General features: G+C 47.1%; 3 protein-coding genes across 3 annotated transcripts in view; all 3 read left to right on the plus strand.

The window, feature by feature from the left end:
- The window catches only part of carmil3 (capping protein regulator and myosin 1 linker 3), a 28,642-nt gene extending 19,670 nt beyond the window's left edge, over nucleotides 1-8,972 (plus strand). The window contains exons 20-40 of the mRNA XM_084707609.1: nucleotides 73-127; nucleotides 765-937; nucleotides 1,326-1,394; nucleotides 1,912-2,005; nucleotides 2,284-2,382; nucleotides 2,493-2,612; nucleotides 2,787-2,900; nucleotides 3,341-3,516; nucleotides 3,668-3,755; nucleotides 3,847-3,966; nucleotides 4,056-4,122; nucleotides 4,299-4,486; nucleotides 5,122-5,201; nucleotides 5,413-5,532; nucleotides 5,720-5,885; nucleotides 6,030-6,504; nucleotides 6,619-6,743; nucleotides 6,817-7,066; nucleotides 7,202-7,273; nucleotides 7,716-7,832; nucleotides 8,060-8,972. Coding sequence (XP_084563735.1) covers nucleotides 73-127; nucleotides 765-937; nucleotides 1,326-1,394; nucleotides 1,912-2,005; nucleotides 2,284-2,382; nucleotides 2,493-2,612; nucleotides 2,787-2,900; nucleotides 3,341-3,516; nucleotides 3,668-3,755; nucleotides 3,847-3,966; nucleotides 4,056-4,122; nucleotides 4,299-4,486; nucleotides 5,122-5,201; nucleotides 5,413-5,532; nucleotides 5,720-5,885; nucleotides 6,030-6,504; nucleotides 6,619-6,743; nucleotides 6,817-7,066; nucleotides 7,202-7,273; nucleotides 7,716-7,832; nucleotides 8,060-8,100 — 2,809 coding nt within the window. The 3' untranslated portion in view covers nucleotides 8,101-8,972. The remainder of the gene's footprint in view (nucleotides 1-72; nucleotides 128-764; nucleotides 938-1,325; nucleotides 1,395-1,911; nucleotides 2,006-2,283; nucleotides 2,383-2,492; nucleotides 2,613-2,786; nucleotides 2,901-3,340; nucleotides 3,517-3,667; nucleotides 3,756-3,846; nucleotides 3,967-4,055; nucleotides 4,123-4,298; nucleotides 4,487-5,121; nucleotides 5,202-5,412; nucleotides 5,533-5,719; nucleotides 5,886-6,029; nucleotides 6,505-6,618; nucleotides 6,744-6,816; nucleotides 7,067-7,201; nucleotides 7,274-7,715; nucleotides 7,833-8,059) is intronic.
- A 4,578-nt stretch (nucleotides 8,973-13,550) lies between these two features.
- LOC146271771 (putative neuropeptide Y receptor type 6) lies at nucleotides 13,551-14,943 on the plus strand. The gene is made up of 2 exons (XM_084707610.1): nucleotides 13,551-13,957; nucleotides 14,241-14,943. The coding sequence occupies exons 1-2, from the start codon at nucleotides 13,551-13,553 to the stop codon at nucleotides 14,941-14,943; spliced, it is 1,110 nt and encodes a 369-aa protein (XP_084563736.1).
- A 3,493-nt stretch (nucleotides 14,944-18,436) lies between these two features.
- Nucleotides 18,437-25,000, plus strand: part of rem2 (RAS (RAD and GEM)-like GTP binding 2) — an 11,319-nt gene continuing 4,755 nt past the window's right edge. Inside the window, exons 1-3 of the mRNA XM_084708091.1 lie at nucleotides 18,437-18,448; nucleotides 19,525-19,846; nucleotides 20,555-20,628. Coding sequence (XP_084564217.1) covers nucleotides 18,437-18,448; nucleotides 19,525-19,846; nucleotides 20,555-20,628 — 408 coding nt within the window. The remainder of the gene's footprint in view (nucleotides 18,449-19,524; nucleotides 19,847-20,554; nucleotides 20,629-25,000) is intronic.

Here is a 25,000-nt window from a genome sequence, read left to right on the forward strand (position 1 = left end):
GGTGATGATGATGATGTTTCTGGTTGGGGGGAAGATGATGGTGATGATTAAGATGGCCTGTGTTGTCTGCAGGGTGCTGGATGAGGTTCTGCAGAAGCTAGTCCAGCTGGTGCAGGAGGAAGAGTGTGTGAGTTGTAGAAGAATCTATTGTTCTCTCGTACTTAAGAGCACTCAATTACCATACTGTATACAACAGTGGCTACGGTATATATTTATGTCTTCACACGTGTAACCCTCTCTCCCACACATGTCCAGCCCCACGGACTGTACAAGCCATGGTCTCTCCAGCTTCAGGGAGTTATTCATTCTGACAGGCTTTATTCCCTGAACTCCACGGGCTCTCTCTCTGAGTGCAGATACACTATGTCTAACACACTCAATAATTTACTGTTGTTGATGATCATCACTCGTAAACATTCAGTCCGAAACACGCATGCTCACACAGGCATGAAAACACACACACACACAGTAGAGGGTGCCCAAATACACTTTATATAAAGTACACCCACACAGACACACTTTGTGAACTTTACTTCAAAGCCTTATTCACATCCTCTTGTCTCTTTCTCTCTTCTCTCTCTCTCTCTCTCTCTCTCTCTCTCTCTCTCTCTCTCTCTCTCTCTCTCTCTCTCTCTCTCTCTCTCTCTCTCTCTCTCTCTCTCTCTCTCTCTCTCTCTCTCTCTCTCTCTCTCTCTCTCTCTCCATAAACACCCTCTACCTCTTTTACACTATCCCCTCACACAACATCACCATTCCCCCCCCAGGCTCTGCAGTCCCTCTCCCTGGCTGACTCACGGCTGCGTTCTCGGGGCACGGTGCTGGTGAACGCCCTGGGCAGCAACACCTGCCTGCGCAAGGTGGACCTCAGTGGCAACGGCCTGGAAGACACCGGAGCCAAGATGCTGAGCAAAGCACTGCAGATCAACACCACCCTCAGGTGGGGGGACGGGGCGGTGCACAAGGAGAAGGAGAGAAGGAGGGAGGGAGGGAGGGAGGGAGGGAGGGAGGGAGGGGAAAACCAAAGAGAGAGTGAATAGGATTGGGGAGAAAGGGAGAGAGGGGGCGTATGTGAGCCTGTCTCTTAATGCAGTGCAGCAGTTCCATAGTGTAATGCTATATGGTTGAACGTTTCCAGATGTACGTAGGTGCAATATGAAACCCATTGCAAGGTTGAGGATGGACAGTCGTGTGTGAGCAGTGTAGAGGCTCATACTGTACATGGAGGCACTCTGACTGAGACTGGAGCGGGTTTGTTCTTCAATAAGTGACTGATCTATTTCTGTCTCTCTTCTCCTCTCTGTTCCTCTCTCCCTCATGCTTCTAAGGAGTGTGACGTGGGATCGCAATAACACCACAGCTACGGGCCTGCAAGATGTGGCTCGAGCCCTTGAACAGTAGGACACTCTCTCTCTCTCTCTCTCTCTCTCTCTCTCTCTCTCTCTCTCTCTCTCTCTCTCACACTCTCTCTCTCTCTCTCTCTCTCTCACTCTCTATTTCTCTCTCTCTATTTCTCTCTCTCTCCCGCCTACTCACTCTCTCAAAGCCACTTCATCAGGAGAATTAGAGAGACTTTAAAGTCAAAGAGGATATTTTTTTTACCGGCTCTGCAGCCTGCTATTGCATGATGTTTCATCACATGAGGTGACCTGTTAGTAAGTCCAAGGTGCCTGTTAGAGCTGCAGTAATTGACACAAAAGTAAAACCATAGACCAGTTTTGCGTCGGCTACAGGCACAGTAGTGTTGATTTAATAATGAATCATGGAAGACATGATAGTATACTGTTGGCTAATGCTTTTTGTCCTAACATCTCTCAATCTCCTCTCTCTCTCCCTCTCTCCCTTTCTCATCTATTTCTTTCTCTTTGCGTCTTTCTTTTCATCTTTGTCTCTTGCTCTCTCTTCCTCTACCAGTAACTTTACTCTCCAGTACATGCCCCTCCCCCTCAGTGATGTCACACAGGCGTACAGGGGCTCCCCAGAGAAGACTGACCAAGCTTTGACCAAGGTGGGGCATCATGGGAGACCAAGTATTTCCACAGCTTTGTGCTATGTTCCATTCAGTCCACCGCACACACTGTGTATCCATGCTGACTACACTTCCCTGGTAGCATTTCGTATCATTATCCATTTCAAATTCTTACATTCAACCCTGTACTCCTTACATTTTGCCTGAGGGATAGAAGAGAATATAATCCTTTTATATCGTCAGCCTCTTTCCCTTCATCCTTACCTCCCTCCTTTCTGCCCCCTCCCTCCTGCTCTCACTTTCTCTCCTGCTTCCAGATCCAGAGGGCTTTGCTAAGGAACAACCAGACTCAGCGCTTCTCTCAGAAACAAGCCCTCCGACTGCATCAGGGCCTGGTCACCAGCACTGCTGAACAGGTGTGTGTGTGTGTGTGTGGGTGCTCAAGTAGGGACTTTAATCTTTCAACACTTCCCCGGGTTGACATTTGCTTTGTTTGTGTGTGTGTGTGTGTGTGTGCGCCACCCAGGTGATGGAGCGCCTGTGTTTGCGAGTGCAGCAGCAGGTGTGTGTTCTCCGAGGCCTGGAGGAAGGGGAGGATCTACAGGCGGCCAGACAGGTCCTGAAGGAGGCCCGAAACTCTCGCGCCGTGAGTGCACACGCTGTACACTGTTTCCTTTGAGACTTGTGTGTGCTTGTGCGCATGCATAATTCATTCTAATCCTCATCTCTCTCTCTCTCTCTCTCTCTCTCTCTCTCTCTCTCTCTCTCTCTCTCTCTCTCTCTCTCTCTCTCTCTCTCTCTCTCTCTCTGTGGGTCTCAGTTGTACCCGTCTCTATGTGAGTTGGCCCATGTTCTGTCGGTGGATGGGCCTGTCAGACAGAGACTGGAGTCTCTTGCAGGCGAACTGACCAAGGCTGCTGATAAGGAACTGCAGGTACAGTAGCACTAGCTTCTCTCTTCCAGAGGTGAGGATGGACCAGGGTGGATGAACGGATTTGTGGATGAACGTGCGGATTAATGGATGGGTGGATTGAAGGACTAAAGGATAGGTGACGGAGGAGGACTAATGGATAGGTGACGGAGGAGGACTAATGGATAGGTGACGGAGGAGGACTAATGGATAGGTGACGGAGGAGGACTAATGGATTGGTGACGGAGGAGGACTAATGGATAGGTGACAGAGGAGGACTAATGGATAGGTGACGGAGGAGGACTAATGGATAGGTGATGGAGGAGGACTAATGGATAGGTTGGGTGGATGAATGGATGGGTGGGTGGATGGATGGATGGATAAATAGATAGATGGAGGATATGTATGCACGGATGGACGGTTGTCATGTGAGGTCATGTGTTGCGTTGTGTGTGGTCTCCTAGGTGATAGTGGATTCCATGGTGTCTCTGTGTCGGGAGCTGTGCCCCATGTCCTCCCTGGCAGCCGAACACCTCGTCCCCCCGCTCTCCTCCATCTCGGAGCGCGTGTCCATCCCTCGCTCCACCATCCGCACAGCCCTGATGGAGAGGGCAGCCCAGGACATCAACAGAGCCCTGGAGTAAGAGATGAGGGAGGGAGTCCAGGAGAGCAATGACGTTATGGTTGTTGAAAAGTTCTAGATTGTAAATGAGATGATGTTTGTTTGACTGTGCACCCTCTGTCTCTGTCTCTCTGTCCCTGCGTCCCTCTTCCTCCGTCACACCCCCCAGAGAGGTAAAGCTGTCTGTGGTCTCTTATCTGACCAACTCCATAGTGGACCAGATCCTTCAAGAGCTCTACTCCACTCACAAGACCCTGGTAAACATGCATGTTCTCTACTGACAGCATGCTGTCTCTTGCTAGGTGAGTTCAATCCAAACTCAAACTGTGTGTGTGTGTGATTTCCCAGCTTGGTCAGGTGTCCCAGGTGAAGCGTTGGGAAGACGGGGGCACAGGCAGACGTACGATGAAACAGTCCAGACTCCCTGACTCAATGGAGTTCCCTGATGAGGACACGGGCATCAACATTGTACGTACAGAGCGCACACACGCGCGCGCGCACATTTTGGTCCACTGCTCAACACACTGACACAAACACACCTCTGTGACTCCCTCAAGGACACCATGGCCATTAAGAAGCGCAGCTCCCGAACAAGGCGGATCCGCCCAGTGTCCACCAGACTAAGTAGGCTCCTCGCTCCCCACAGAGATTAGGACCAGAAACATCCAGAAGCCTTGTTCATACATTACAACCTTCGAAGATGACTCAATGTTCATGTACTTCCTATCTGGCCCTTGTAACCTCACAACCCAAATAGACCCATGTTTCGTTTCTTTGTTCTCCTCCCCCCCCTCACTCAGGTCTGGGTGATGAGCACAGCTCCTCTCCTCCCCCCTGCGTGCCCTCTCCCTCCGCACCCCTCTCCCGCTCGGCATCCTGGGAAGGTCTGTCCACCCTGCCCACCCACGGCTCGCCGCTGCGTCACGTGACGCACGTGAGGCCACGCCCACCGCGAAGGCACAGGACGGGTCACCTTCCCCTTGATCCTGTGAGTGACCTTTGTCTCCACAATACTTTCAAACTGCTTGCCCCCTGCCTTCGTTTATTTATTTGTCTTTTATGGCTTTTATATTGTGATGACGGTGTGGAACAGCGAGAGTTACATCCAGTACATGGTCAGCACTGTCCTGCACGATATGCTCTTACAGATCTGAAGTGCATTTGAGCAAGTCAACAACAAACAATTATCTTTTATTTCCTTTTTTCCTCCAACCCACAATCTTTTGTTTCAATCGCTCCCTTTCTCAGCCATGTTTTCCACCCTGAGGTCCATTTTCTTGAAATAAATCATTTAAAAACTATTTTACTTTGACCTATTGCCTGCTATGACTCATCCATTTATCATGTCCTGAAATCCAAACTGCCCCCAAGGCACCGACCACTCCAGGTCTGTTTGTCCTAAAGTTCGAAGTGGTTTTTATAAATCGGTACAAACCATTTGTAAAGTGTTAATGAGTAATTGTGTTCTGCTCCAAATAGACTACTGCTGGCAGGGGATCAAGTTCAGCCAGCCCGTTTGAAATAATAATTGCAGTTGTCAGCATCTGGGGGTGACAATACAATATTATATTGTGTTCATGGTTGTAATGCTGTTATCTTCCCGTCCCTGTTTCCCTCCCACAGCACTTCTCAGAGAATGGGGGGGTCAGTCTGCTAGAAGATGGACTTCCTGACTTCTACACCAAGAGAGTTCTACCTGACAGGTAAACTGCACAACATCTCATGCATGACAGCACGTGGTACACAACACTGAATGTTTGTATCCACGTCCATTCATTTTCATGTACAGGGCTTGATTTATAGATTGCTTTCGGTTCCTATTCATACAGGTCGATACAAAGGTCATATCCCTGTCTTAATGTCTACTGTCTCTCTCTCTCTTTGTCTCTCTCTCTTTCTCTCCCTTTTGTTCAGTCAACTGTCATCCCACCATCAAGCCCAGATCCTGAGACGCAAAAAGAGACGCAGCGTCCTGTCCATCTTTTCCGGCTTCCGGAAGAACCGCAACTCTACTATCTCCAATCAGGACGCAGAGTATGCAGGAATGGGAGGGGCCTGTAGGAAAGGGTGTGGAGACCATGTGCTATTGTAGTCCTAAGCGTAGTACAGCATGTGGATATCCAGCTCTCAACAGTGGAAATACTAGGACTCGTATGTAGATAAATCCCTCATGTAACACGTCTCTCTCTTTCTTTCTTTTCTTTCTCTCTGCCCATTGCAGGGCCTCCGAGAATGTCTACTCGTTTATTCAGCACCCAAAGGATGCCGTCAGGGTGGAGTCGGCTATACAGGGAACCAATGGAGGCATGCCGTCTCCCAGGTCCGGCCATGGTGTGCCCCTCCCTGGGATGAGGGCCGGCAGCCCCCCCTACCACATACAGAGACAGGTGCAGAGACACCCCTCCCAACCACCACCACCACCACCATCCCCCCTCACAGTCTTACATCCAGGGCACTGTTCTTGTGTTATTGTACGGCCCTAGCGGACAAGTGTTGTACAGTGCGTGCTTCATCTCTGCCCCTCCCTGCAGTCCTCAGACCTGGTCAGCATGGTGTACAGCTGCATCGGGGCCGACATCGACTCCGACGCCAGCAGCTGCGACAACAGACAGTCAGACAGAGAGATGGACAGACAGACACCCGAGACCCAGGCAGACACTCGAGCGAACGGCCACGTCGCGTCCACCGGCGGCCTGGACAAGCAGACGGACAGACAGACGGACAGGCAGACGGACAGACAGACGGACAAGCAGACGGACAGACAGACGGACAAGCAGACGGACAGACAGACGGACAGACAGATGGACAAGCAGACGGAAGCGGGCAGGCAGGAGAGAGTCAGCTTTCAGACAGACACACGGACGGAAACGGAGGGCGGGCAGTCCTCAGAAGAGGGGAGGGCCGACAGAGAGGCCGCCCCCTGCGGACAGAAGCCTGATCCTCCTCCACAGAGCAGCAAGCCCAGTCTGGCCGGTCTGAGACAGCGACATCTACAGGAGAGCTCCGGTACTGCAACAATGCACAGTAGAGGCAACTTAGCCAACAAGAACGAGGTCTGTGCAATCACAGACCTGTTTTGTTTGTTGTCATAATCCTTCTTCAATCTTTCTCTGCCCTTAGACAAATCCCCCGAGGACTGTGGAGGGGTGGAAGGAGAGAGGGAGGTCGAGAGGAACGCAAAGAGACAAGACGTAACACAGAGAACACGAGGGGCAGAGGGACAGCGTCCCCCTATTCCTGCAAAGGTGTGTGTGTGTGCATGCATACGCGCGTGTGTGTGTGTATGTATGTTTGTCTGACGAAGTATCATCTCTCCAGCCCAGTAAAGATCTATCCCGGGATTGTAACTCTCCATACGCCTCGCCTCCTGTCACTCCACCTGGGGAAGTAACCAGTGACAAGAAGACCCCGCCTCCTGTCCCACCGACGTCTGCCAAGCCTGGCCTGGAGTCCTGTGGAGCCCCTGTCACTCCAGAAGAAAGCACCAATGAGAAGAAAAGCCCGCCCCGTGTGCCACCAATGTCTGCCAAACCTAGTTTTGATTTACCCAGTTCAGCTGTCAATCAAGGTACCACTGTAATTGAATGCAAATTGTTATTATTACTTCATTCTAATGAATGGGTCGTTTAGTGCCAGCTGTAGTGCCGTGGAGGATTAGACGTGATCAGGTGGTAACGATTATGGTGAATACTTTATCTATCAGATGAAGATGGATCAACAAATGGCGGGATATCGAAGCCACATCGCAACAGGAAAGCAAACTCTTGTGACACTGGTATGTGTGTGTGTGACATGAATGCACAACCCTTCCCGCTCTGACTCCACTGTCTTCTGGCTGCCTGTATACAGCATGCCTCTGCATTGCAACAGCAGAATGGAATCTGTTGTCCTCTGTCTTTGACTGACTGTGCAATTTGTAATAGCATTGGCAAAGTCCAGTATACACAGTATGCGGTATTCGCTGATGTCATTATGACTGCCATTCAATGTGTCTGTCAGTCAAATCTTCTGAATGTATAACTGGGTCCAACAAAAACCAAATACACACTTTTCGGTACTTTTTCATCGGAAGGTTTTCTTTTGTGCACTCCAAGTATTTCCGAGGAATTGCAAATAGTTTGCTGGGTCTGTTCTCAACTTGAGAGAAGGCTTCTACATTCCTCCGTGTTCCCCATGTGTGTGGCCCCGCTTGTACGTCTCATATCATTTCCCCTCAGGCATGGGACGGGACAGCCCCAGTGATCTGGAGAGGTCCTCAGTTCGCAAACCCCCCGTGAAAAAACCCCGTTTCCCCCAGAGCAGAAACAGATCCCTGGATTATCCTGCATCCGTGTGTATGTATCTGGATCTGTTTCTGGCAAATGGTCGAGTGTCTTTTGTGAGCGTCTTGTCTATGTATATGTGCGTGTCTGTCCGTGTGTGGGTCTACTGTCCACTGCTACCTCCAGATAGCTTCTTGTCTCGCCGGTTTTAGCTCAATTCTGAATAAGAGCCTTTCAAGCTTGAGACTCACGCTAGAAAGGCTGGAGAGAAGAGCTCTGACATTCTGTCTGCTGTTTAGGTCACGACAGTCCGGAGCCTGGCAACAGCGAGGCGTCATGACAACACCAGCAGATGGAGAAGCTACTGAGGATTACGGAGGAGAAAATGATTGGGAGTAGATAGATGGAAAGAGGATGAGTAAGAGCAAGAGAAAAACAAGTCATTATGAACTCTTGGAAGTGACCGACACAGTCAGAATAGAGCCGATGGTGGCATGATTAGTCACTGTCTCATTTGTGAAACGTGATGCATGAATGCTGACATTCTTTACACCAGTCCTACTTGCTCTGTCATCTCACACATACCATGTTCTCTACATTTCCTTCTCTCTCAGACACACACTGAAACATTCTCTCATCTAGTATACTCACAAACAATTACTTGCTCTTACTATTGTACATATACTTTTATTGGACTTTATTTCTTATTCTTCTCTCTCTCTCTTTCTCTCTCTTTCTCTCTCTCTCTCTCTCTCTCTCTCTCTCTCTCTCTCTCTCTCTCTCTTTTTCTCTTTCTCTCTCTCTCTCTCTCTCTCTCTCTCTTTTAAACGACAATCTGTGACACTGCTACTGTAAGAATGAATCAGTATTTATTCTAATGGAGTATTGATATTCTGTGTATAGGCCTATTGAGTATAAATGAGCAAAATCTGCACTAACCTTTGTGGACGTTATTCTGTAACCGGTATTTTCTTTACTTTGATTGTAATTATTTTGACTGTATTGTAACCATCTTTGTATGTATAACGATAATGGAGACTGAATATGTTGATGAAGTGTTCTATCATTTGGTACCAGTATTATTACAGTAAGTACTACTAGGTGGTCCATGGAACAGATGATTGTTTTTATCTGATTTTACAGGACTCAAATGAGTATATTTTCTAAAAATGCATATATGAATAGGATAAATAAAGATGAAATTTCCCAAAATTGAGTTGAATTGCTCTTAGTTCTGGCTCTTGTTTCTACATAGTGTGAGCACCTACTTTTATACGACGTACGAAGAAAGTTAAAAGTGTATGTCAGCACTTACAACAAATTAGATGAACGTCTCAGATGAACTGTGAATAAATGTTAGTATTTTTCCTACATGTTAGGGCACCAAAAACCAATTAACATGCAGAACAATAAAATAATGATATTTAATACTTGGTTGTACATCCTTTGCATGCTAGGCAGTTGTGAGGCCTGCCTCCTTACACATCACCAGGTGCTGGGTTTGTACTACATGACGAGGATGCTTCTTCAAGCATCTCCTGCAGCTGTCTTTGCTTCCTGTTTGTTTTGAAGTCTTTCTCCTGTGCGTTTCCTCTTCATTTTATGCGCTGAACACTCAATTGGATTCAGATTGGGGGATTGACTTCTGAAGAATTATTTTCAATTTTGGGCCAAGAAAAGACTCTTTGGTTGCCTTGGCAGAATGCCTGGAGTACTTTTCTTCTGCATTATGATGCATTACCCAGTAAGTTGGATGAATTTGGTCAATATGAGCTGATAAATAAAACAAATATTGTTTCTGCACACTTCAGTATTGCTTCTGTTGCTGCCACCAGCAGCAATATGATCATTTTATAAAAGTGTGGCAGTTGCAACTGCAGCCAAACAATACCAAGCCCAAAACTCTACCGCCACCTCTCACTTTTTCCCTTCAAACTTTCCTGAACTCTGAGTTTAGGTTCACCTTCAACCCTTGGTTCTAAACCTCTCCTGGATCTTGAGTTCTTCAGTTAAAGAGCTGAAATAGGCTGGTGGTTTGCACTGTGTCGTGAAACCTCCGAGGTTCAACATCACATGGTGTCCGCTCGTCTGCTGGTAGTGGACTTGGAACACGGCAGGGTTTGTTCTGTTGAGCCTTAAGGTTCCGAGCTCAACTCAGCTTTGTTGATACGGTATCAACTAATTGTACTTTTAGGACGAACACTACAGTTCCTATGAGTGACAACAGAGGGCAGTAAAGACTGAGTAATAAACTTATGGTACCATGTTTTGACTAAACAAGTGATTCATTTTGAGTGACACTTGCAAACTCACACATTCAAACATTAACATATCATGATAAATAGCATTTGGTGTTGCTTCAATTGCGGCAATGTTCACTGGAAGACTTTCCATTTTCTCTTGGAAATTCCACCGCCAGACAGAGGCAGATAAGACAAACCATTGATTAAGATCAAGATTTATCTGACTGTATAACAAAGGAGCCTGTTCATGCATTAATTATCTTTCTGACTCACACACACACACATACACACACACCACTAATGTTTCTATGACGTCAACAGCTCCTGTCTCCTGAGAAACAGTTCAAACTGTTCATCAGTAGTTCATCTTCATAGCTGTCTGGGCAGTGCACATTCAGTAGCTAGACCAATTAAATTCATCAATTTGTAGGATTAGGTCACACAAACACACACACACACACACACACACACACCTCTTTTCCCATATCCCATGCAGCCACACAATACAGCAGAAACATGAGGAAGCAAACACAAGCAGAATACAGAGCAAGTCTTCATGTGTGTGAGTGTGTGTTTGTCTGTGTGTGCATGTGTATGTGTCTGGGTCTGTGTCTATGTGTGTGTGACAGGAGGTTTACAGTAGCAGATGGGTACTACTAGTTGCAAGCTACTTGACATGCTGTGTCAACACCGGAAGGTTTATAATGAGTGTGTATGAGGCAGGGGTCCAGTGGGTAAGCACAGTATTGCTTTCTGGGGGAGTTCATAGCCCAGGCAGTTGAGTGAGGCCTAGGATACTCCCACACCGCTGTCTTTATGTCAGTTAGAAATACTCTGCTGTCTCAGTCCTGATTAGCAAGCCCACTTTTTAGCTGTTTCTAAGTTGGCAAATTTGACAGTGCATGCTTTTTCCTTAACTCTATCAGTCTCTCTTCCTCTCTCCCTCCCTCTCCCTCTCTCCCTTTCTCCCTCTCTCCCTTTCTCCCTCTCTCTCTGTCTCTCTGACCCACCTACATACCTGGACGTGTTTATTTACTCTGAGGTTTCCTCAACGACAGGTGAATCTCATTATACCCGACTGTCAGAGGATTACGGAGGATCAAACAGAGGATGAGGTAAAGGGAGGGGAGAGAGGGCGAGGGAGGGGAGTGAGGGGAGGAATAAAGTGAAAAGGCGGCTGGTGGGTACAGTAGAAGGACCATGTAAGAGGCAGAAAAGTGTCAGAAGGAGATTGCAGGAGAAAAGGGAAGGAGAGTGATAAAGAGGGCAGTGGGTGGATAGTGAGGGGAGAAAAGAAGAACAGACACACATTGTGAGTCAAGAAAACCCTCTGGTTATCAGTGGAGAAGACAAGTAGACAGGGAAAACCATGTAGATAGAGTACCTGTGCTCACAAACCGGTGCACTGCTGCACGGTCATCCATTTCAGTCCGAAAATCGGGTAAGGGTTACAGTATTGATGTGACATTATAATGAAGAAGTTTGGATGGTGTAACAGATTCATACTTTATTTGTGTGTGTGTGTGTGTGTGTGATTAGATGTGTGTATGCATGCACGTGAGAGTGGGAGGGACGCAGGTGTGTGTCCTTTCAGCTCCTCTTTACCGAGCTGAGCCACTGATGGACAAAGGATGGCTTGTCCCCGGAGCAGATTACTGTCCACAGTAAGTGTGACCCTGAGCTCTACTCCCTTACACGATCGATCAGATTCTTCCGCTATCTGGCAGCCTGTCTCTTGAATTGTCTAACTAGGTCAAGAACATACATCTGTTTATTGGTACAGAGCCTCATTCTGTCAGTGTCTGTATTGATGTATTGTAAAGGTGTGTTTGTATGGGAGGTGGGGATGTGAATCAGGGAAGGTGGGTGGACCAGTTGTGCTACTCAGCTATAACGTCTATGAGAAACGATGTGGCATTCAAGGAAGAGTATTCCAAGACTCGAGCCGGCCACATGAAAACACTGACTGGTTTTGAAATTTGAAATGACACATTTCAAAACGTTTGTCATGTCCCCTGATGATGGGTCTGGATCCTCCTCATCAGCTGGCCCGTGGTCTCCATGGGTCGTCTGACAGATCCCAGCTGTTAGCTCGTTCTTTGTTTCACTTTCTCACACACTCCTGGAGCCCCTGCTGCGTTTCACATTTCACGTGGACGTGAACAAATGGAATACAGTGGCAACTCAATGTGTCGTGAGCACTTCATTGCACGAGCCCGCAGTGTAGCTCGAGCTTCCTATAGGACTTCTCAGTGGTGGAGAGTCATTTACTTTCATCATCTCTTTGATGTTAGCATGCATGGAGAATCATTGACGCACGGATGCATGTCTCATTCTGCGTACATCCCATCAGCATATTGAACATGAATAAATAATGAAGGGATATTTTATGTTGCATGTAGTACGGGTAAAGGAATTTACTTAATTTACATAGTAAGCGGCATATTATTATTGATAGTCAATAAGAATATAAGCATAAGATGGAGACCGGATGGATATAGACCTGTATTTACCTAGGGGAAGAACTCACAGTTTGATTAAAGATAAATGTAAACAGGGCAAATCCTCCCAAATGTCAAGCCATCTAGTTCCTGTGTCTGTGGTGGGTGGCGTTGATGGGCGTGTTTTTCCATGATCCAGTCAGCTGACAATCACAGCCTCCAAAGTCAGCATTTCACCAACACATGAAAGCTTCTATTTCTTATATATCAACCAAGGCTGCCCCAAAGCCTGGTGGGGCCCCACCGTGTTTGGGAGACCCTTGGGGGAATTCAATACTATCTCCATTTGCCTCTTGCCAGACTGTCGTTGTAGAAAATTATTAATCAGGTTTGTTGGAAAAAGAGGGTGCTCCAAGTGGGAGCTTTGAATGGTTGTGCACCTTGCTCATGTCCGGGGCCAACCAGACAGCGTGTGCTTTTGTAAAAGGCCCGTCTCCTAAGTGCAAATAGATGCCGCATGTGTGACGTGTTCTGCGAGCTGTCTCTCTGTGGTTCCGTGGCAAAGTTGTGTTGTCGTGAGTGGTGAAGGGACTGACCAGCAGCTGCCTGTGTGTGCTGGCAAGCTACTCCTCAGAGCCTGGAAGGCTGGGCTTCTCTGAGTCATCGCAGCTTTCAATCAAACACACTGACACCCAGTGTTCTGCAATAACAGGTTGCAGGTGAATGATTCATGGTGCCAAATAGAAAACTATTATTAGACGAATAATAAGTGTCTTACAATCACATTCATTATTAAGACGTGTCCGGTTCATCTCACGAAACCATTGTCATTCTGTGTGCCTTTTGAATCGTGTGATTTTATTAGAAACTGGAGGCAGTTCTTGTTCACTCCTCTCCACTCATCCTCCCTCCATCCATTCTATGTTTTAATTTTCCCTCCATCTCAGCTTCCCTGCCCTCACATCCCTCTGCCTCCATTCACCCATCCCTCTCTCCCTCCCCCCCCCCCTCTCCCGCCCATCCCTCCGTCCTTCTTGTTCCTTTCCTCAGCTGAGCCCATCTACAACCATCTAGAGAACCACCCTCCCCCCGCGCTCATCGCAGCCATGCCTGCTATAGTCAACCTGCTCTTCAACACCGTGTCCACCAAGACCACCATCCCCTTCACCGTGGTGCTGCCGCTGGTCAGCATGCTCTCTCTGATGGTGGGGGTCGGAGGTCACCTTCTCATGTGGCTGGTGCTGATGCGCAACCCACGCCGACGCTCCAAGCCCAGCTCTGTCCTGTTGCTCAACCTGAGTTTGGCGGACCTGGCGGCCCTCCTCACCTTGTCTAGCACGCTGCTCAGCGCCAGCTTCCAGGACTGGCAGCTAGGGGGCACCATATGCGTGCTCCTGGGGTTCACGACGTCCGTGATGGCCGGTGTGGACGTCTTCAGCCTGGCAGCGTTGTCTGTGCTTCGGTATCGCGTCGTGGCTCCACCTGCCAGGCGACCCGCCACCCCCAAGCAACTGTGAGTACAGCATGGGGTCTGGGCATGCAACTGGGAAGGGTGAAGGGTAAGGAGGGGTGGTGGGTAAGGAAGGGTGAGGGGTGTGTAGGGGGAATGAACAGCAGTAGCATGAGACCCTCTCTTGTATGTCTTGTATGTTCATCACGGTCATAAATCTACCAAGTTTATTCTGGAACTCAACTGTTGACCCATGACTGATTTGGAAATGATGATTGATGCTATTTTACTGGGGAGCCGGAAGCTCCCACCTCACAAATGTTCTTCCTTTCCCTCTCTCCTCCAGGGCTGGGGCACTGGCCTTGATCTGGCTGGTATCCATCACCATGGCCTTGCCCAAGGTCACCTACATCCACTATAATGGTGGCTGCAGCTGGTCGATAGGGCTGCGCCAACGGCTGGCCTTTGTCATCCCTGCCTTCCTGGTCTACTACGTAGTGCCCTTAGTCTGCATTGGACGAAACTGCAGCCACATCATAGCACACCTGTACAGTTGCCGTGGCTCCCTGATTGCAGACCGCCGCAACAAGAAAGCTACAGCACTCTTGGTTGGATCCACTCTGGTCTTTGCCATCAGTTGGCTGCCTTACTATGTCTTAGAGTTTGTCAATTTGGTGCCCTTTCATGGCTCTACCTCACCTCCAACCCCAACCCATACTCCCACTCCCCCCTATCCATTCCTCACAACCCCCTCCCCAACCCATGAACCAGTGAAGGAAGTCTCAATACTTTGGGAGGTGGCCTCCTTGTGTGCTATTCTGCTGGTGTGTTTTGCCCCTTGCTGGAACCCGCCTCTCTACTTCCTGTTCACACGGACAGCTGTCCGTCAGCTCCGCACCCTGCTACCGTCCAGCTGCAAACGCTGGAGGGGCCCTGCTATTGGCAGACGTGTCGCTCCAGCCCCGCCTCGGTGCCTGCCGCAGTCCAGTCTGCCCCTGCCTCCCATCCACAACGCCATGCAGCACACCGTGACACATGCTGGTGGCTGACAGCGAGATATCAACGCGCACAAACACAGACACATGCACATCTGCTTTGGTTTGGCGAGGCAACGGGTATCAATGTTTATTGTTGCTCGTATGGAGCATCACAATGGAAGCCAAGCTAAGAAGTAGAAAGAACTGATATTTGTGTAAAAAATGTCAAGCGTGAAAGTAAAAAATTGTCAGATTATCATTATCAAAAATGTGTTGGATATCTAAATGATGCGCAATCACTGTTACTGTAATATTTGGAGTTAACAGTATATGAAGATATTATACTGTAAATGATTAGTGATCAGTCTTTGAAAGATCTGTGATGAAGTCATTCAGTGTGTTCATGTATGTGTGAGGTGGATAGTGTCGTGAACGTAATGCACCAAGCCATAAAACCCACAAGCTCATGTTTCTGATCAAACTGTCAGAATCACTTAGCAACACTGCATCCTAACATCTAGATACAGAGAGAGGGAGAGAGAGAGAGAGAGAGAGAGAGAGAGAGAGAGAGAGAGAGAGAGAGAGAGAGAGAAAGAGAGAGAGAGATGATAAGGCAGGGAAGATTGTGTTAGGAAAAAAATCTGATAACCTTTCAGTGAAAAAACCAACATAAGATTTTGAATGTTTTTCACAGGTGGAATGATATGGAAATCAAAGAGAACCACCTGTACGCTTCTGTCAACAGCAGCTGTGCTACACAGTAAACGTCTTTTCTACTTACTGTATTTATTCCCCAGCCAACTAGAAATTCAGGCCACAGTGAGTTTGGTCTTGTCAAGCGGCCTGAATATTACACCTCACTGCTCTGCTGAAGTAGCCGTACTGAGAGAATTCTCACTCTGAACGTAGAGGGTGGTGAGTTTAATCAGTGTAAATTGGTGAAAAAGCGGAACATGTGATACCATCTTAGAGCAGTTAAGTTAGTCAGCACTTAGTTTACATAGACTATTGCGTGCATGAAAGTTATACAACCAAATGATGTGTTAAGTACAATAGACATGAGAATTAGACCGTTGATGCTTGTGAAAACATCCTTTCCAGCAGCTTTTATTAGACAATAGGTTCATACATTATACATAAAGTTCACCTGAGAATGTATATCCTTAACAAATCGAGGTCAGCAATCATTTGGCCACTCCAGACTCCATTAGAACGGGCCCAACCTCGAGAGAGGGAACCAGCAAATCTCGATTACAGACCATTACACTTCTGAGACCTATGCTAACCAATAGATACAGACATGCCCTGCTCATAAACACATGATTCAAATCCCCCTGGAGCTCTTACAGAACAAGGCCAGAGGTGCAAAGAAGAGCAGGTGATAATGAGGATATATTGTGAGGGTAGTGTGTAGTGCTTAGTGTGTAGTATGTTCATGTGTAGTGAGACAGATAGACTTTCTCACATTCTTTTGTGTTCCTCTCCCTTCGTCTCAAAGCCTCCATTGGGGTTTTGTTATTAAATCTAATCCATCAGATTACCAGGACATCCAGTCCTTGTAAATCTATTTCTGGGACCTTTGAAACACAGGCAACACAGAAAAGACACAACTTCTAATATCCCACGGTGAAGCCTTGGAGTGGACCGGTCATCTCAACAACTGTGTGACCTTGAGGAGAGGGGCTCTCACTTCTGGCAAGTGTGACGAGACAGAGACACATTTTCATGGTCTGATGATCAAACCGATTTATTTTGTCATCTATTGGTTAATGGTTGCTCTTTTTTAACGAATGGAGAGAAAATAAAACGTTAACTAGTAGCAAGTAATCTACATTTGGTGTGGTTTGATTTCACAAAAGAAGGAGCATTACATTTGGGCTGACAGACTCTGGGACTGTAATTGGATTTTTGTTGTGGGGTTTTTGAAGTATTCATATTCAAGTACGCCATGGCCTGTGATTAAAATTCATTGGGAGGTTGGAATCACTTGAGCCTGGGGCTGATTAGATAATGGCTTTGTTTCTTCAGCAGTTTGTGTGGAACCGTTTTAGGAGATTCGGTTTGAGACAGGCGTGCGTTTAATCCTCCACTGGAGTTTAAACCAAGAGGCACTGACAGTAAACATACTCATCAACAACATGAAATACCATGATTACCACCAAAAAAAACACATTTTCTGATCCTAGAAATAAAACAGGCTTCAACAGAAAGAATGCCATGGGCCGTTTTCATGAGTCATTTTGGTCGAGCCATGAATCTGCTCCATTTCATCTATCAACTTGACCCCTCAACCCCTTTCTAACTGATTTCCCACATCCAATGGACTATTGATACCCAGAGCGGCTTATGAATATGTAACAGACGAAGCAGATAGTGTTTTGTTATCAGAGCTTTGGGCTAATGAGCACAGTTATCTCTCATCTGCCCTCACTGTGATTCTCTCACACACGACCAGGCACTGGCTGGCTGGCTCTGATGTCCTGATGAGACTTCATTAAGTCTCTAGATTAGACACCATGGCTCCATAGGTCCCACTGAGAGATACTTGTCTTCCTGTCTAGCCTCACTTTCTAAATTGCAACATGCCGTCTGGACCGGCCTATAAAAAAGTGCTGTTCAGACACATGGCTGGATATAGGCTGGACTGACAAGCATTCCACGGTGAGACTATGGTAGGAGCTCATCGTCGGGGTACAGACCAACACAAGACAACGGCTCTTTACATCTTTGTGGAAAGAAGACTTTGGAAAGAAGACAGAGGACTGTCAAACATAGGCCTATACCTATTTTAGAGCAGCAACACGAGACCAGAACAACCAAATGGCAATTATAATTTCCCCTCAAAAACAACGCCTCCCCCTAGCGGCTGGCGTTGCCTCCAGCATCAAAAACGATCTACTTTGTCCTCAAAAAAGACTTATGTTTTGAAAACGTGCTTATCGTTTCCTAACGGTGAATTTAATGCAGGCTGGATAATGAGGATTTTCAAAAACGGCCATGGATGGTCTGCTTTTTCTGCACATTAAAGATTAAAGTCATTGTTGCAGACAGAAAATTAGAGGGAGAAAGCAAATAAGAAAGAGAGAGAGAAAGAAAGAAAGAAAGAAAGAAAGAAAAAAGAGAAAGAGAGAGAAAGAAAGAAAGAAAAAAAGAGAGAAATAGAGAGAGAGAGAGGGTTAGATCAGGTACATTAGGCTGTACGCTGGAGCACATTCTCTTGGGCGTTGGGAGGAGAGGGGGGATGAAGAGGCGGGCAGATAGCTTGTGTAGCCTAGGAGGAGTCGCCTATCCATTACAGACACAGGTGTAACATTTACACCACATTCACATGAACTACACTTCGAGGTAGCAGACAAAAGAGAAGCATTCGGAAGAAATTACGCGTCTGGAAATCTAGAATGTTTAAAATTAACTGGAGCGTGTTTTTTGTTGTATCTATAATTCTCGTGGTGAATGTATAGGGGGAAGAGAACGTACGGCAGCGAGCGCAGATGACTTGATATGGGTGGTGGTGGTCGCAGATAAGGACTTCCTTTCTCAAAACGTTGACGAAGAATTCATAACGATGACAGACCAGGTAAGAGGCAATTGTTTCTTGTACTCACCTCACACAAGATCATGGATATTAGCACTCACACCGGTGTAGGGAACACACCCTCTTTAGTGGGAGAACCGCTGTAGGTAGAATCTACTTTGTCTATGCTCACAACTAAAAAGCCCTTTTTTTCTTATGTGCTTACGGTGTAACTATGAATACAGTGTGTTCACAGGGATAATAAGCTATTATTGATTGTATATGAGATGCGATAAAATAGTTGGTGCTCATTATTTCATGCAGCTTCGATATAATTACTCTAAATTTAGAACTGCCACCTTTCAGCCGAGGTGTGAACAGCTGTAGCGGAATCTCTGCTGTAGTCTTGTTGCAGTGAGCATTCAGCAGTCATTATGCACAAAAGAACCTAACAAAACAGCAAAGCCATCAACAGCCAAGCCTTGGCTGTAGTACAGTATGAAATGTAGGCAGTAGTGTGCAATGTTTGCTCCAGTTTCTCACAAGTCAGACACAGAAGCAGATGACACGCTGCCTCAACCTTGTCACAGGACCCCTCCACATCTTTCTTTATTCCTCCCTTGTGTCTCCTAGAAAATATAGACCATGATTACTGAATTAGACCCTTTCAATTAGTGTAATTAGTGCTGTGGCTCTGTCTTGTAGTGCTGTGAGAGCTACTAGCTTGCTGTGTGTCAGTGAGGGTGCATCTCTATAAGCCACGGGCACACCTGCTTCTGTTACTGCCAGTGCCGCATCTACACTAATTGCTGTATTAATATTAATGGAGGTCTTCTCTCTCTGACCTGGTAGGCCTACTAAAAACGCTCTTGAAAAAATCTTTTGTTGAGGAGAAATTGTCCTTTGCCTGCCTGTCAACCTAAACCGCTATCCATCTGTTGACACCCGAGAAGAGATGTCCTCACAGAATGCAGTGATGAAGCACTGAATACTCAATGTGTGCACGTACGGCAGGAAACATGTGTCTCACCACTTTTTGTCACATTAAAGGGACGCTCTGCTCTCCCAGAAGCACCATGCTCATGTGGGTCATCTCCAGTGGGGCGTGTGCTAACCACCTGCCTCCCTGTCTCCCTCAGTACAGTATGTTTCTCACCACCGCGCCCCCTCTCAGAAGAGGAAGCACACCTCTGCCAATCAAGCACCAGCTGAGAAGGGAAGAGGCTGTGTCGGAGGACTGCGATTGGATACCAGGCCTGGAAGGACCTGCCACTCTGCCAATCAGTGACACTGTTCCCCGAGTTGAATCTTTTTGTCAGGCAGTGGAGGGGGGTCATTATGGGGGCGCTCTGAGGATCGTACTGATTGGACAGAATGGGGTTGGAAAGTCGTCACTGGCTCTGTCCCTCGCCGGACTGTCGGACAGATCATTGTCTGTGGACTCTGAAACACAAGCCTGTGGTAAAGTATTTTGTGTGTTGTGTGTGTTGTATGCGTGTGTGTGTGTGTGTGTGTGTTTATATTTGAGGTGAGCAGGGGGGAGGGGTCCATTGACATGATGTCAAGTACCATCCCACTGACACTTCAATGCCCGATGTGCACATTTCTGAGAAGGGCTCTCTAGACCTCAAGATGACAGCTATGACATCACTCCATCCCACTGGCCATCCTGTCTGTCTGTCTGACCGCATGTCATCAAACGGCCTTAAATGTTCATGGTAATAAGCAGTTGTCAATGGCCAGTCAATCACTGCCTCTCATAGCAGAGTGATGGGCACACTGCCATGACACTGATGACTACCACACTGAACACACACACACACACCATTGAGACTGGCAGAACATGAATCCTGATATATGTGCCTATAGGCAGATACTCTTATCAACACCAATTTTAATCCAGCCATGTGGATAGCTACACAGTGACTCCCCTTAGGGAATTAAAGCCACAATCCCAGAGTTGAAATCCCCATGCTCACTAACTGGACCACAGATATTTTCTGGAAACATCATTGTGCAATGTACTGTACTGTAATACACGCACAGTTTATATGAAATGATTAACTGTGTTCTCTTCAAACCACGGGTGGGTTGTTGACATGCATTTAGCATGTCTAGTTGTCAGACCATGTGTGTGCGTGTGTATGTGACAAGCTTGTGTATTTCCAGGGGAAGGCTACGAACGCACAGTGACAGTTGACGATGAGGACAGCAAAATCCTCGTTTATGACAACTGGAAACAGGTGAGCTACTGTATTACAGACTCTAGCGCACACCTTCTGTCTCTTCAGCTCTGACAGTCCATCCATTTAAATGTTGCAGCAGTCCTCTCTTGATTTGTCTGTGGATCCGTGTCTCAGAACTCTATTAATTCTCACCAGTATCTCACTGATTAAATTCCTTCTCAGAATTATTTAAAATGTCTGCAAGAGATGATGCGGTTGTGTATGTAATAAGAATTAGAGAGAGACAGAGTGTGAGAGAGATAGAGCATTCTGTATGGGTTTTTGTTTGTGTGTGTCTGTGTATGCATTAGCCCCGAGGCATTAACCTGGCTTCCATTTGCCCTTTCCCTCAAGTTCCTTTAGTTTTATTCTCCTGTAGTTTGGTCTGAGAGCAGGGATGAGGAATGTGACAAAGCCTCTGCAACACGTACTGTTAACTGTACTGTATGGGAAACTAGCCTTGATCTGTCTATGCAGACTTACCCATCGTAGTTATTATAAATGGGTTTTATTTAGGAAGGAACAGCTGGTCTGATTCTGCGCCATGCTGGTGTTGGGATTATCGTGAGAAATCAAAACCCATTCAGTCATGATGAGACTCTGCTATTAATAATGTGTGAATGATTGTGGATTGACTCAGGGGGGAGCAAACTCAGAGATGGTTGAGCTCTGCTCCAGATGTCCAAAGAGCATGCAGGCATGGTTCTCCACAGCTGAATAATTTAAACCTAAAACATGTATTTGACGGGGGAACTCCAGTCAAGGCTGCTTGCCAGCTTTCATGGTGTCAACTCCACTTTTCGCTATATATATTTTTTCAATTATATTTTTTTGGCGGTCCTTCTTTTCGTGTTCTCTCCCCCTCGCTCTGTATCCGTGTTCTCGTTCTTGCTTTCTCTCTTTTAGCCCCAACAGCCTTCTTCTGATCTTTTGTACTCCTTCCGTCTCTTCCCTCGCTCCATACCTCACCGCTCTCTCTCTCCCTATTTTTGTTGTTGTCTTTTCCTCCGTCTCTCCCCTCCATCCCTCCCATCCCTTGCTTGTTAGCGGACCCCCCCCTTGCTTCCCCTGAACGGCCCCTTTTCTGTTGTTAAATCTCTCTGAAAGTCAATTACATGTGTTATTGTGTGCGTGCTAATACTAGCTGTGGTATTACGCCCTGGTAACACAAGCAGGCCAGCGGGGGTTTGGAGAAGCTCCAAGCCATCAGCAGGGAGAGAAGAGCCTGCAACTGCTCTGCCTCACCCTCTAATAGCCCTCACACACACATACACACACTAACACACACACATACACACAAATATACACACACTAACACACACACATACACACACTAACACACACATATACACACATGCATACACACACTAACACACACACATACACACACACACACACTAACACACACATGCACATACATACACATACATACATACACACCCATACACACAAACATGAAGACAACCCCCACTCCTCCACTCCCAGCCTAGTTTGCCGATGCTACCACAATCTGCCCATATCCCATGACCCTTAACCCTGGCTAGCTAGCTGGCCCTCTGTTGTCCGGACGTCCCATCCTGTCAACTCAGCGTTACCACGGAAACCAGCGGGCTTTTCCCCATCCCCCTTTCCCCAATCCCCATCTAACCCAGCGTGGATCAGACCATGACAGCCAAGGCTTCCGGCCCTTCCCCTGTTAGCTTGGCCTGCCTCACAGGCTCCAGCTGGACACTGAAACACATTGAACGCCATCATCCTATGAAACACAGATTTGTTCTTATTTTTGGATCCCATACAGATTCACACCTGCAACTCTGCTTTGGCCTCTCTCTCTCTCTCTCTCTCTCTCTCTCTCTCTCTCTCTCTCTCTCTGTTTCTCTCTCTGTCTCTCTCTCTCTCTCTAGAAGTCACTCTCTCTCTCGCCCAAACAGCTACAGTGGCACAAGATTCATCCACCACCATAGGCAGGCCCCACAGCTTTAAGAAGCGGATCACACACACGCACACACATACACACACTCAGATATTCGGACGCAGACACGCATAGAAAAAACAGCCAGCGCTCTGAGCGTCTCTTCCCCTCCGCCTGCCTAGGGAGTGTTGACGTCAGGCAGAAGAATAGTTTAAATAAGTCATCCAGTTTCTGAAAATAGCCACAACAGCATGCTTGGCCGTGACCCAAGAAGCCCACAGTGTCATCTCTACTGTAAATGCCATGCTATTGACCTATTTGTCTGCTATCCATCATTTATCCAATCACCTCCTGACTTTTGAGGGTCATGGGGTGGGCTTTGGCTATTTATGGCCCTTGGCATTGCCGTCCCATTCTCCATTAAAGTGAGGAGAGGTGTCTGACACCTGTCTGACTGGAATACAGGCTGAAAATTGAATGCCTGATCTTTGTATGGCTACATTAAATCCAGCAAGAGCTCCAGATATAGTGTTGGTGCTGGCCATGTTTATTTGATAACTCAAAAATCAAATATTTATAGTAGGACATGAGGCGCACCCTGAGGCCTGGAGGAAATAGGCCAACCAACTGTGGCTGGAGCCATTTTATCTTTAGAGACCAAGGCCTTGTGGGTAATGTTTGTGAGGCTGCTGCATATCTGTTTTACGTTAGCAAGGCTATTTGTATGAACAGATATGAATTCACCGATAGTTGAGGTGGTCCATTGGTGTGACAGTTTGGCTGTAATTTTTATGAAGGAATGTTATGTGATTGGGGGTGAGGATGGGTATTCTAGAATTCTGTGTGTTGTGGTGACATCACACTGTGACCTTGTGTGTCAGGCATCAGAGGACAGTGGCTGTGGTGTGTCAGTGTGTGTGTTTGTGTGTGTGCATCTGTGTGTGTGTGACCAGATGGCCTCTGTTATGTCTGTCCCGACGGGCGTGGCGGTGGACAAACTAAACAGACCTAGTCAGCAGTCCTCAGAGCACCACTAAGCTCCTTCATCCTATTATCAGATTTTGACTTCTCACCCAGAGTAGAGACCTAGGGTCTGTCCTTATTTCACTCCCTCTCGCTCCCCCTCCCTCTCTCCATTTATCATCCATTTGACCCCCTCATTCTGTCATACTGGTCTCTTGTGGCATTTAGTTGCCCCCATTTCTCCTCCTAATCTCACTTTATTGTGTTCCAGAAATAGGTGCATGTGTGTGTGAGAGAGAGACAGAGAGATAAACAGACAGTGAGGTAGAGAGAGAGAGTGTTTGTGTGTGTGTGTGTGAATGTTTGTGTGAGTATGTGTGTGATTCTAGGGCACTCAGGTCTCAGTGCAATCCCATGTAGCATGTCCAGGGGATTTTTTAAGCACAGAATTGTTTTGGGGAAAATCACAGTGAAAAAGCCCCAGATGCCCTAACGATGCCAGTACATGAATGTGCTGGGGGGGGGGGGGGAGGGGTTGTAGTTGTGTTGTGTAGTTTTCCATGTTAGAGCTGTAAGCTGCTTTCCTGTGATCTCACATAACTCCTCTCCATTATGTAAAACGTAAATCTTTGGTGCAAATACATTTAGTTTGGAGTTCAAAGTTCAGATCAGAATCACAAACCCTACACGTCTACAATGAAGCATTACTGTGTGATTGGAGAGATACACAGCATGCAATGGAAGGACAGATTACACTAAATGGGTTCAGAATATACAGCAGTACTTTGCTGTGCTACTTAGAACTAGAATCTGATGTTCACAAATTGCTGTTTGTTTAGTTTTGTAAACACACAATCTACATTAAAGATTAAGTGGATGACACATTAACGGACTCTCCCAACCTAGCAGTACCTACAGAGCATGCATAAACGTGAGTGCTTTGCGTGTGTGTTCACAGCCATGTGTGTGTGTGTGTGTGTGTGTGAGAGGGGAGGGGTAGCTATTGACAGATGGCCTGCGCTGCGGTGAACACCAGAGTGTCATCGACGAGGGAAGGAGAGAGACGAGGACAGTGTTGAGTTGCCATGCCTCTCTCTCTGTCTCCATCTCTCTCTGTCTGTTTCGGTCTCTCACAGAGTGTTACCCAGTTACCCCTAAGAGCCTTCCATCACCGCGCAGGCCATCCATCTTCTCCGACACTGTCTTTCCCTGCTTACTAAGATTAGTGGGTGTCCTCCCTCAGCTCCCCCCCCCCCCCCTCTCCATCTCCTCCCCCTCTCTCAGCTGCTGACAGGTGGCCAAGTTGACTTCCGTGCTGCTGGCTGCCTCCTCTCCTCACCATGATGAGATGGATGGATGGATGGAGAGAGAGAGAGAGAGAGAGAGAGAGAGAGAGAGAGAGAGAGAGAGAGAGAGAGAGAGAGAGAGAGAGAGAGAGAGAGAGAGAGAGAGAGAGAGAGAGAGAGAGAGAGAGAGAGAGAGAGAGAGAGAGAGAGAGAGAGAGAGAGAGAGAGA

The sequence above is a fragment of the Hypomesus nipponensis genome, chromosome 10, assembly GCF_054491055.1.
Source record: "Hypomesus nipponensis isolate SF chromosome 10, ASM5449105v1, whole genome shotgun sequence".
NCBI classification, from domain to species: domain Eukaryota; kingdom Metazoa; phylum Chordata; class Actinopteri; order Osmeriformes; family Osmeridae; genus Hypomesus; species Hypomesus nipponensis.